The sequence below is a fragment of the Zea mays genome, chromosome 8 (assembly GCF_902167145.1).
Source record: "Zea mays cultivar B73 chromosome 8, Zm-B73-REFERENCE-NAM-5.0, whole genome shotgun sequence".
Lineage (NCBI taxonomy): Eukaryota > Viridiplantae > Streptophyta > Magnoliopsida > Poales > Poaceae > Zea > Zea mays.
Window position 1 is genome coordinate 157,695,526 of NC_050103.1, and position 13,683 is coordinate 157,709,208.

A 13,683-nucleotide genomic window follows, 5' to 3' on the forward strand; every position below is an offset into this window, starting at 1 on the left:
GCCTATGCTACTTACCATGGCTTTAAGCTTTATCAAATGGACGTGAAAAGTGCCTTCCTCAATGGACCAATCAAGGAAGAGGTCTATGTTGAGCAACCTCCCGGCTTTGAAGATAGTGAGTATCCTCACCATGTCTATAAACTCCCTAAGGCGCTTTATGGGCTCAAGCAAGCCCCAAGAGCATGGTATGAATGCCTTAGAGATTTCCTTATCGCTAATGGTTTCAAAGTCGGAAAGGCCGATCCTACTTTATTCACTAAAACTCTTGAAAATGACCTGTTTGTATGCCAAATTTATGTTGATGATATTATATTTGGGTCTACTGACGAGTCTACATGTGAAGAATTTAGTAGGATCATGACACAAAAGTTCGAGATGTCTATGATGGGGGAGTTGAAGTACTTCTTGGGATTTCAAGTGAAGCAACTCCAAGAGGGCACCTTCATTAGCCAAACGAAGTATACTCAAGACATTCTAAGAAAGTTTGGGATGAAGGATGCCAAGCCCATCAAGACACCCATGGGAACTAATGGGCATCTCGACCTCGACACGGGAGGTAAGTCCGTGGATCAAAAGGTATACCGGTCGATGATAGGTTCTTTACTCTATTTATGTGCATCTCGACCGGATATTATGCTTTCCGTATGCATGTGTGCAAGATTCCAAGCCGACCCTAAGGAAGCTCACCTTACGACCGTAAAACGAATCTTGAGATATTTGGCTTACACTCCTAAGTTTGGGCTTTGGTATCCTAGGGGATCCACATTTGATTTGATTGGTTATTCGGATGCCGATTGGGCAGGGTGTAAAATTAATAGAAAGAGCACATCGAGGACTTGCCAGTTCTTGGGAAGATCCTTGGTGTCTTGGGCTTCAAAGAAGCAAAATTCGGTCGCTCTTTCTACCGCTGAGGCCGAGTACATTGCCGCAGGACATTGTTGCGCGCAACTACTTTGGATGAGGCAAACCCTTAGGGACTATGGTTACAAATTAACCAAAGTTCCTCTTCTATGTGATAATGAGAGTGCAATCCGCATGGCAGATAATCCCGTTGAGCATAGCCGCACTAAACACATAGCCATTCGGTATCACTTTTTGAGGGATCACCAACAAAAGGGAGATATCGAGATTTCTTACATTAATACCAAAGATCAATTAGCCGATATCTTTACCAAGCCACTAGATGAACAAACTTTTAACAAACTTAGGCATGAGCTAAATATTCTTGATTCCAGGAACTTCTTTTGTTAATTTGCACACATAGCTCATTCATATACCTTTGATCATGTCTCTTTCATATGATATGACTAATGTGTTCTCAAGTCTATTTCAAACCAAGTAATAGGTGTATTGAAAGGGAATTGGAGTCTTCGGCGAAGACAAAGGCTTCCACTCCGTAACTCATCCTTCACCATCACTCCGAGCAACTCTCCATCTTTGGGGGAGCAAAGGACTCCGTCTTTGGTATAATCCTCACTCATTTATTTATGACCAAAGGGGGAGAGAGTAATTCAAGGGCTCTAATGACTCCGTTTTTGGCGATTCATGCCAAAGGGGGAGAAAGTAATAGCCCAAAGCAAAAAGGACCGCATCACCACCTAATTTTAAAAAGAGTTTTTTCAATTGGTATCTTATTGTGTTCAAAAGGGGGAGAAAGTAGTATTTCAAAATTGATATATCAAAACCCTCTTGAACACTAAGAGGAGAATTTCATTTAGGGGGAGTTTTGTTTAGTCAAAGGAAAAACATTTGAAACAGGGGGAGAAAATTTCAAATCTTGAAAATGCTTCGTAAAACCTTATTCATTTACCTTTGACTATTTGCAAAAGAACTTTGAAAAGGATTTACAAAAGAATTTGCAAAAACAAAATCCATGGTGCATGCATGGTCCAAAATGTTAAAAATGAAGAAACAATCCATGCATATCTTGTAAGTATTTATATTGGCTCAATTCCAAGCAACCTCTGCACTTACATTATGCAAACTAGTTTAATTATGCACTTCTATATTTGCTTTGGTTTGTGTTGGCATCAATCACCAAAAAGGGGGAGATTGAAAGGGAATTAGGCTTACACCTAGTTCCTAAATAATTTTGGTGGTTGAATTGCCCAACACAAATAATTGGACTAACTAGTTTGCTCTAGTGTATAAGTTATACAGGTACCAAAGGTTCACAACAAGCCAATTAAAAAGACCAATGTTGGGTTCAAAATAGAGAGCTAAAGGCATCCCGAAAGGCTCCCTGGTCTGGCGCACCGGACTGTCCGGTGTGCCACCGGACAGTGTCCGGTGCACCAGCGGACTTCGCGCTGAACTCCTCAGCCTCGGGAATTTTCAGAGCCGGCGCGCTATAATTCACCGGACTGTCCGGTGTACACCGGACTGTCCGGTGTACACCGGACAGTGTCCGGTGCTCCAAGAGGACGCGACTCTGGAACTTGGCAGCCTCGGGAATTCGCAACGGCTGCTCCGCTATAATTCACCGGACATGTCCAGTGTACACCGGACTGTCCGGTGTGACATCAAAGCAACAGATACTTCGGTGCCAACGGCTACCTGCAACGCATTAAATGCGCGCCAGCGCACGCAGAAGTCAGGCACGCCCATGCTGGCGCACCGGACACTCTACAGTACATGTTCGGTGCGCCACCGGACATCCAGGCGGGCCCAGAAGACAGAGCTCCAACGGTCAGAACCCAACGGCTTTGGTGACGTGGCTGGCGCACCGGACATGTCCGGTGTGCACCGGACTGTCCGGTGCACCATGCGACAGACAGCCCCACCAAACGGCTAGTTTGGTGGTTGGGGCTATAAATACCCCCAACCACCCACCATTCATTGCATCCAAGTTTTCCACTTCTCAACCACTTACAAGAGCTAGGCATTCAATTCTAGACACACCAAAGAGATCAAATCCTCTCCAATTCCACACAAGGCTTTAGTGATTAGCGAGAGAGATTTGACGTGTTCTTTTGAGCTCTTGCGCTTGGATTGCTTCTTTTCTTTCTCACTTGTTCTTGTGATCAAAACTCCATTGTAATCAAGGCAAGAGGCACCAATTGTGTGGTGGCCCTTGCGGGGAAGTTTTGTTCCCGGTTTTGATTTGAGAAGAGAAGCTCACTCGGTCGGAAGGACCGTTTGAGAGAGGGAAAGGGTTGAAAGAGACCCGGTCTTTGTGACCACCTCAACGGGGAGTAGGTTTGCGAGAACCGAACCTCGGTAAAACAAATCCTTGTGTCACACTCCTTATTTGCTTGAGATTTGTTTTGCACCCTCTCTCGCGGACTCGTTTTATTTCTAACGCTAACCCGTCTTGTAGTTGTGTTTATATTTGTAAATTTCAGTTTCGCCCTATTCACCCCCCTCTAGGCAACTATCAATTATAGCGGAGCGGCGCTTGAGAAACCCGAAGGTGAAGAGTTCAGTCTGTACGGTCCCTGGGGCACCGGACAGTCCGGTGCGCCAGACTAGGGTTCTCTTCGGTTTCTTTCGCTCCTTTCTTTTGAACCCTAACTTAGATCTTTTTATTGGTTTGCATTGACCTTTGGCACCTGTATAATATATAATCTATAGCAAACTAGTTAGTCCAATTATTTGTGTTGGGCATTTCAACCACCAAAATCATTTAGGAAAAGGTTTGACCCTATTTCCCTTTCAATAACCATACAACTAAAGAATCTCACAAACAATTAACATAATTTCTAACCAATACAAGGTGCCTTTCATGGCTATTAAATTAAGCAATATATCATGGATACAAAGAAATATGCACATCTATATGATTATCTCTATGGCATATTTCTAACAGTCTCCCACTTACACTAGAGTTAATCTAGAATTTATCTAATACCCATAGATCTTATGTGTGCCTCATGCTTAGGTTGTGGAGGAGGTTTCGTCAAAGGATCAGTGACATTTAAATCAATATGTATCTTGCATATCTTGACCTCACCCTATGTAACGAACTCCCATATGAAGTGAAACTTTTGCAGTATGTGTTTGCTTTTCTGGTGGTTTCTTGGCTCCTTAGCTTGTGTAATTGCCCCATTGTTGTCACATTAGACGTTAAATGGGCTAGACACATTAGAGAACACACCAAGATCGATGAGGAACTTCCTTATCCAAACACCTTGCTTTTTGTTTTCCTTCTTATTTCTTTTTTCTCATAATTATTAGGCTCACGCTCTACCATCACGTAGCTCATTAAAACTAGGAGACGAAGGACATGACGACCACCCAACACTTCAACTTAGGTTGAATTGTGACTGGTAACTGCCCCTTGTGCTAAGAATGGCAATGGTGTTGGAAGTAGCATACTAAGAGTGGATAAGTTATGGTATGCACTAGCTCTATCATAGTGTGCCACCACTCTTGTCCTGGTTCGTCCTCTCCTTCCCCTTTGCTTAGCTTGAGCCTGCTACTTGTCACATCAACTCACCTCTCATGGTTAGCCATTGAAGCACAAAGTAAACCCCTAGGGTGTGACAGATCTGCTTCGTTAGGTGTATTATGAGAAGGTTGGCCTCACCTGTAGGCTTCCCTAGGCCTAGGATGGGACCGAGGGCCTCTATCATTGTTTAAGGAAGGTCATACCCCTAGATAGTGGCAATATGTATTATAAAGATCATGTCACCAGAAAAAACCTAAAGTGGTCCTCACTAATGATGGTTATGTACCCTCGAGGCCTCCTCCCCCCAAGGGACATGCTTAGCTTTGGCTAAATCTAGGACCCTCTACGCCATGGACCAGATCCCAAGGTTCTCATGCCCCAGAAGCTCTCCCAATCTATGGCACCACTTGGGTCGAGACTAGATAATGAGCCTTGTCCCTATGTCTTTCTAAGTTAGGACTAAGCCCCCATTCGTTAAGATCTAGGTCCACTATAGACTAGGACATATAGCTAGATGCCTCAAACATTCTTCAAGATAGCCTCAAGGCCGGACAACCTCAAAAGAAGATGCCTCTAGGATAGAACGACCTCAGATAGTACGACCCTAGGGCAAGATAGCCCTAAGCATATGGGTCCGATGGCACGTGCGCCTCTGCTCAAGATAACCTTGTGGAATAACAAGGTTGTCAAGATAAGGTTTATATTCATCCTATTAAATGTGATGGATGATGTTGGGGATAAGGACACATTGTCACCACGATTAAGGTTGTGTACCATCTTCCACTGTGCAGTGCATGCCGATGTCTCTACAACCACACCTAAACGTGTTGGCATGCCCGTAAGTATTTTTAAAGTATATATAGTTACATCATTTATCAACTACATCGTACTCAATGGCATGGACTCCAGTTCCTACCACTATGATAGGAAGTTTTTGTCGTTGTAGCGTTACATGTTCGACGTTATAAAATGATCGAGGCATGGACTCCAGTTCCTACCACTATGACCAGGGCTCCACGACTACGACAAGTTAGGTGTAGCTGGACCTATATTGGGTAGGGCCTATTAACTAGCAAACATGTAACTCTCTGCCCCCTTGTGCTATAAAAAGGAGAAGAGTAACGTAGATAAGGGATTTCCGATTGGGTTCAAACCGAGCCCATTTGAGAAGTGTCTCCGACTCCATTAGGCCAGGATCAATGAGTGTGAACCAGAGGCCAGTAGGTCTAGAACTCTCACCATAACTAAAATAAAAGGGAGAGCTAGTCGGTCATTGGGCTCAGTTGATAATTAGACATGTAATCTTCTTTCTCCTCAGCATTCATCAATCCGTCATATATATAGAGAATGTTGGATGTTACACATCCATGGTCCAAACCTATTCAGATCTTCCATGTACCGGTAGCCATAAAAGTATCCCGACCAACGAGCCTACACCCATCGGTACCTCCTTAAAAGTTTTTTATGCTTTTGCTACCTACGGTACCCTCGTGTCTCATTATGTGATAATAACCTTCTAATTTCTACACAATAATATTTTCTAATAACCATCTAAATCAACGGTCCACGATTATTTGAAGTACCGCAATAAACCCCCTATATGAACACAAATAAAACTCTGTTCCGGTTTATAATTAGTTTAACTTGTTTACACCAAGTTTGACCAGCTCGTCTTATTCAATTATATTATATGCTAAATGATATCTCCATAAAAATTAATAGTTCAATTATATTATATGCTAAATGATATCTCCATAAATATTAATAGTTATTATGATTTTTTGAATAAGACGAGCCGGTCAAACTTGAGGAGAAAAAAAACCCAACGAACTATAAATTGGGACAGGAGGGTACAAAGCACAAAGCTAAAGTAGTCTCAAAGCAGGCAGATAAATATTATTGCTGAAACGGAATCATGAATCTGGGTAGTAGGTCAGAGCGAGGAGAACACCATCGTATCTAGACTATTAGCTAGCTTCGTAATGACGAAATAGTGACACATCTAGGAGCAGAGGGATTGGCGAAGATCGAATTCCGCAGCAGGGCACCGAACCGAATCGCCACGTCCAGCTGCTGGGGTCACCGGTCTGGTGGAGTTGAAGGCCAGGGCCATCGCCGTCCCCGTCACGTCTAAAACAGATACAGACTAGTACGTAGTAACTACTAGCGACCAATTGGATGCACAGAGGTTGACATCGTTGACATATTGGCATGAGCAAGTTGGCAGCTACCTTACCTGCGGTTATGCTTCACATCCAGAGAGAAAATTTGGTACCAGACGTACGAACACGAAACTCATTAGCACATAATGAAACTTGTTCCGCAAATAAAATTTGCAACAAAGATTTTGTCGTCCTTTAAAAAATCCATGCATATGATCTGTGGGCTAGATTCAAATGTTCATGGCTCCTACATATCCTGTATCAATCGGTATCAAGATCTGTGCATGTGGATCAAGTATATTAAGTATTCTGGTTCTAGTACTTCCCCATTGCAAAAGGCCGAGGTGGTTTTGCGAGATCCCAAAGTCAGACGTAGAATCCGCCATGGTCTGACGAGAACCCGCAGTCCGCGGGGGTGGCACAGGTATTACTTTACGCTGCCAGTGGCTACAAGTACAGAAGAATCTTAGTCTCGTAGTTGCCCTATCAAAGAGCTTGGATGGATCCACCCTAAAATCTTATAAGAAACTGTATATTTTGGTTCGCTGTCTCACTTGACACAGTTTACCAATATTAGGTAAATATGTGTTTGATTTATAGCCACAATTGTGACAATATTTTTTTTTCTCTGGTCACGTAGGTCCCATTTGTGAATTACTTGTATAAGTGTGTTAAGATTATCTTCTCTTAGGCATGGTAAACTAGGGCATAGAATTTGAACGGCTAAGCTTAGACAAGTGTGGCATATTTTGTGTAGCAATTTTTGACACAAGAACTAAACCATAGCCAAGATTTTAAGGGGTTGTTTGGTTTGCTACCTAACTTGCCACAGTTTGCCATGTCTAAGGTTAGACAAGTTTGACTAAGTCATGTGTTTGGTTTGAAGACATAGTTATGGCAAGATTTTTCTCCTGCTACATAGGTCTCACTCGTCAATGACCGGTAAAAGTGTGGTAAGATTCTTTAGGTGTGACAAAGTGTGGTGCATAATTTGAGCGTCTAAACTTAGACACCTTATGCAAGTGGCATAAAATTATGTGGCAATTTTTGGCATCATAGCTATAGAACCAAATAACCCCTAAGTTCTCCCATTTATTATACTCACAAGTAGTCTAGTCTTCTAACAGTTAGGGGATGTTTAGAAGCAAAGTATTTTTAGAGTTTTAAGATAAAACCATAGTATTAGAGAATACTATAGTATTTTTTTGTTAAGGGGTGTTTAGCTATATTATAAAAAACATTGTTTGAATACCATGGTATTTTTTGAGTATTTTGAAACTCCACTCTAACCCAAAAAATTTTGTCTATGACTAGCCTTGCGCATGGATACTAAATAACATGGTTTGAAATACTTTATCCCGAAACACGTATTGCTAAAAGTGATATAAAAAATGCTACGGTTGTGTCATGACATTTTAAAACTGTAGTATTCCAAAACTATGGTTTTGAAATACTTTGCTTCCAAACACGTCCTTAATAGCGCTCTTTTTGTCGTTCCAATCAAGCTCAAGCCAATGCTTCCACAACAATTATCCTGGAAAAATTGTATCCTAGCAAACCATATTTATCTTCAGACAGCAAAGGCTACAAACTTTCAGAAGGATTCGAAACTAACCAGATTGGACCTTAAAACTCATTTTTTTTATTATCGTCCAACTGCAAACTGTTCCACCATAATTAAATTCACAAATACTTTACACATCAACTCTTTAACTCAGTTTTGTTCTCAGTAGTTTTGCCCTTTGAGAACCCAGAGGTCGCGGGTAGTATTGATTAGACAAAAAGAAAAGAAAAAACTGTAATGTCATTTTGCCTGCGTACAAACAGAGTGAGTTGGATTTCTGTGACATGCATGTATATGCCAGGATTGTGCCATGTTTTTTTTGCCTGGTTGCATCTACGAGCCTGGGCATTGTTTTATCCAAACACTGGAAGTTTTCTAGCTCTTGTCCATGCATCGTTGGAAGTATTCACTACATGGTAAAGGATCTCGATCCAACTGTCGATGTGGAATATTTTTCATTTTGTGAAGCATTATGCCTGCGTAATGCATGTATACATCTTGCTGGAAACCATATATGTATACATCTTTTTTTTTCTTTTCTTTTCTTTTATGCAAAGCATATGCTACACTGCCTTCTTGCTGACAATAATCTCAGCCGTGGTAGGTCCGCGAAGACACTTAGTTTTGAATCTTTCAAACGTATCATTGGTGTGACCAACAGCTTAACATCTTTGTACGCCCCCTCTCTGTCCCACTTGTGTGATTTCCTTTGTTTCTGTTGAAACAGCGGCTAGCTAGCTCCAGCCCCAGTGGTTGACAAGGAGAAAGTAACAGTACGAGTAATGTGCATGAGCCATGAGGCGGGCGCCGGATGTGTGCAGGTGCAGCACGGCAACAGCATCCGTTGCATCGCGTTAGAAACTGAAATTCCGCTCTAAAAGTTGGTCGGAAAAAAACGCTGTCTCTCTCGCTCCCATGGCCAAACACACGCCCAGGGTCTCCAGACTGCCGCAGGGGAACGATGGACGCCGCCGTGTGGGGAGGGGCGAACGTCGGCGTGCGTGGCGAGGGGCGGACTCCAATGCCGGGCGCGCGAAGGATTTTCCTATGATCGTAGTAGTATTACTTTGGGGATGGAATCCTAAAAAGTCTTCTTAGCCCGCCAATAGGATTCCTAAGATTCGACGGAGTGGAGCTGCGGTAGTTCCACAGGCCAAGGAACTGGCCTCCAAGGTCAGAGGTCAGAATCTTTCGTCTAGCCAACCAGGCCCGCTTGTCCGCCCCCGACAGCGACACCAACCAGCTCGCAAACATAAGTCCCGCGACGCCCGGGCAAGAGCAGCACCGGTGAAGAGCGCTCCGCTGCCGTGCGCGCCCCCGCGCCGGCCTCCCACTGGATCGCTCCACCTCATGCTCCAAATCTTTATTGGTTTCCACGTTGCCCCCTCGCCGTCCCCAACCATCGACCGCGCCGCGCCCGCTGCCGCCTCCCAGCTCGCTCTATATAAACACCACGTACGCGCCGAAGCATCAGCACAGCCACGTACGTACGACCGGCTTCCGGCAGGTGAGAGAACAGTGAGAAGCAGGCGAGCGGTGACATGGCGGAGGGGGAGTTCAAGCCCGCGGCGATGCAGGTGGAGGCTCCTGCCGAGGCGGCGGCGGCGCCGTCCAAGCCGCGGTTCAGGATGCCCGTCGACTCCGACAACAAGGCCACCGAGTTCTGGCTCTTCTCCTTCGCGAGGCCGCACATGAGCGCCTTCCACATGTCGTGGTTCTCCTTCTTCTGCTGCTTCCTCTCCACCTTCGCGGCGCCGCCGCTGCTCCCGCTCATCCGGGACACGCTGGGGCTCACGGCCACGGACATCGGCAACGCCGGGATCGCCTCCGTGTCCGGCGCGGTCTTCGCGCGCGTGGCCATGGGCACGGCGTGCGACCTGGTGGGCCCGCGCCTGGCGTCCGCGGCCATCATACTCCTCACCACGCCCGCCGTCTACTACTCCGCCGTCATCGACTCCGCCTCGTCCTACCTGCTCGTGCGCTTCTTCACGGGCTTCTCGCTCGCGTCCTTCGTGTCCACGCAGTTCTGGATGAGCTCCATGTTCTCGCCGCCCAAGGTGGGGCTGGCCAACGGCGTCGCCGGGGGGTGGGGCAACCTCGGCGGCGGCGCCGTGCAGCTCATCATGCCGCTCGTGTTCGAGGCCATCCGCAAGGCCGGGGCCACGCCGTTCACGGCGTGGCGCGTCGCCTTCTTCGTCCCGGGCCTGCTGCAGACGCTGTCGGCCGTCGCCGTGCTGGCGTTCGGCCAGGACATGCCCGACGGCAACTACCGCAAGCTGCACAGGTCCGGCGACATGCACAAGGACAGCTTCGGCAACGTGCTCCGCCACGCCGTCACCAACTACCGCGCCTGGATCCTGGCGCTCACCTACGGATACTGCTTCGGCGTGGAGCTCGCCGTGGACAACATCGTCGCGCAGTACTTCTACGACCGCTTCGGCGTCAAGCTCAGCACCGCCGGCTTCATCGCCGCCAGCTTCGGGATGGCCAACATCGTCTCCCGCCCCGGCGGCGGCCTCCTGTCGGACTGGCTCTCCAGCCGCTTCGGCATGCGCGGCAGGCTGTGGGGCCTGTGGGTGGTGCAGACCATCGGGGGCGTCCTCTGCGTCGTGCTCGGCGCCGTCGACTACTCCTTCGCCGCGTCCGTGGCCGTCATGATACTCTTCTCCATGTTCGTGCAGGCGGCCTGCGGGCTCACCTTTGGCATCGTCCCGTTCGTCTCCCGAAGGTCGCTGGGGCTCATCTCCGGCATGACCGGCGGCGGCGGCAACGTGGGCGCCGTGCTCACGCAGCTCATCTTCTTCCACGGATCCAAGTACAAGACGGAGACGGGGATCAAGTACATGGGGTTCATGATCATCGCCTGCACGTTGCCCATCACGCTCATCTACTTCCCGCAGTGGGGCGGCATGTTCCTGGGGCCGCGGCCCGGGGCGACGGCGGAGGACTACTACAACCGGGAGTGGACAGCGCACGAGTGCGACAAGGGTTTCAACACCGCGAGCGTACGCTTTGCGGAGAACAGCGTGCGGGAAGGGGGACGCTCGGGCAGCCAGTCCAAGCACACTACTGTGCCCGTCGAGTCCTCGCCGGCCGACGTGTGAAACACACACAAGCATACGGTACTGCCCGTATAATCAGCGGTCCCTCCCGTGTCAGCAAATCATATGTAGTGTTCCTAAGTCGTGATGACTCCGTACGTGTGGTAATTTCTGTGTGAAGGAAAAACCGGGGGTGAATTTCAGCGAGGAGTGACATTATAAGCAGGGCTCGTTTGCATACATTAATTCCACGTGGAAGGGTTTTCCCCTCTGGGCTTGTTTATGAGCGAGGGGTTTGGAGAATATTGAAGGCTAGTTTGGAAGTTCAAAAATCAGAGGAGATTGGAGTGGTCAAAATCTCCTTTTGAATAAGGAGGGGATTTTAGCCCCTCCAATCCCCTCCGGTTTTGTGGCTCCTAAACTAGCTCTGAAGAGGCTAAAATCTTTCTCACAATTCGGAATTGAAATAGTGAGGAGATTTTAGTCCTTTCTATCGTCTCCTTCTCCCAAACAAGCTATCAATTCCTTGCAATTACCATGGAGAACCATGAATAAGATGGGGTGAATTAGGATTTCTAACTTTCTCGGTAATCTAGACCACAAATAATCCTTCTAGACAAAACATATTCCAATAACCAAACAATAATGTGCAAACTAGGTTTCGTCTAAATGTTGTTATCTCTACCGCAAAAGGGGTTATGCGACCTAAGTTCCAATCCTATATTCTAGACTAACAATAGTAAAGATTGCAACTTAAGTAATAAATGTAAATGCGGAAACTTAAAAGCAAAGGTAGAGAAAGCAAACTCCCGTGAACGTGCGGGATTTTTACCGAGGTATTCAGAACGACGCAAGGTTCTGACTAATCCTCGTTGGTGCTCTTACACAAAGGGGAAGCCCACGCGAGGGCCAAGCACCTCCGTAGAGAGCCATGGGCCTTCTCCATGTGCAAGGGGTGCTCCGCTTCCGGCCTCCTCTCGGACGCTCCCCACCGTCTTTACTATCGAGCTTCCGGCCGAAACGCCACGGTCTCATCCCCTCCGTTACATAGTGGTGACCACACCACAAACACATTTGGTATGGTCTCGCAAGGCTCTCGCCCCACTCGGTACAATATTACAACGGCTCACGCAAGAGCCGAGGGTTTTGTGGGTTGTCTAACCTCCCTCACACAACTAGGAACAAACCAATAGCAAGTGCAATAGTGGTCTAACTAACCTAAGCATTTTGCAAAGCACCTACGCTAATTATCAAGTTACTCTCTAAGCACTTATGTGATATGGAGCAATGAAGATGTGTCTCAACACTATAACAATGTATCTTGGGCTCCCACTCCTTCAAATCGTCGGCTATGGGGTATATATAGTGCCCACCCCCAAATAGAACCATTGGAGAAAGCAGACTTTCATGTGTTGCACTAGACTGGTCCGATGCCCTCCACGCTAGCTAGCTGTTGAAAGTTTGACTGCTGTTGTGCACTGTCGTGGTGGTTCGGTACGCCACCGGACCGCTCTGGAAACCGCCACATCAGTCGACCGTTGAAAACTAACCGTTGGACCTCGATCCAGATAGTCAACTGGCTAAGAGCCGATTGCCGAGCTCTCTGCGTAACCGGTCCGGTGAATCAATTGACAACCCAATTCTTGTTTCTTCTATCTTCTTTGCTTGCGCTCTTATGGTCTTGTGTCTTGGACTTGTGTTGGGTATTTGCAAGTTTTATATGAGTCTTTTAAGTCTTCTTTTGAGGTGTTGCATCCTTAGAGCCTAAGTCCAATCCACTTTGCATCATGTGAACTACAAAACATAAACACTTGCAAATTCATTAGTTCACCCGTTATGTTGATCATCAAACACCAAAATCACTTAGTCAAATGGCCTAGGGTCCATTTTCCTTACAATCTTCCATTTTTTGTGATTGATGACAATACAACCAAGGCAAGCAAATATTAAATAGCAAAGTGAAATATGCACTCTACTTGCTATGGATGCATGTACATAGGCAAGATGTATGAGAAACCAATTTTAAAGATGTGTGGTCATTAGAATTTAAACATTATAATCCGCATACTTCCTATTTTGGACTAAAACTAATCATAAGTAACCACTTGAAAGATTACAAAATTTTAAAATGTTAGTTTTGGTATTTGATATACTTTGGTTTGCTTTGGTCCACAAATGTCTCCCCTTTGGAATCGAACACCGAAAAGGAAGACATACTAAAGTATATAGAAGTTATTAGAGACTTGCCCTCTTAAAAAGATTTCTCCCCCTCAAAAGAAAGTTCTCCCCTTCGAGGAAAAAGACATACTCCCTGCCAGAAAACTCTCTTCCTTAGAAAAAGCATATGAATACAAGAGGAAACAAGACATAAATGAATAGACTAACTCCCCCTTAATCTATGCATAGTTAAATGGTAAATGATATTCTAGAGATACCAAATGAAGAATTTAAAAGTATATGTGTCGGGTACCGTAATTAGGGGTACCCCCAATGCTCCTAAACACGGCTGGAAAACATCTTCAGAAC

General features: G+C 46.1%; 1 protein-coding gene across 1 annotated transcript; it reads left to right on the top strand.

Annotated features, from left to right (window-relative positions):
* Positions 1-9,346: 9,346 nt before the first annotated feature.
* Positions 9,347-11,440, top strand: LOC103636218 (high-affinity nitrate transporter 2.3). The gene has a single exon (XM_008658573.3). The coding sequence runs from the start codon at positions 9,658-9,660 to the stop codon at positions 11,218-11,220; it is 1,563 nt and encodes a 520-aa protein (XP_008656795.1). The 5' UTR covers positions 9,347-9,657; the 3' UTR covers positions 11,221-11,440.
* The last annotated feature ends 2,243 nt before the right edge of the window (positions 11,441-13,683 follow it).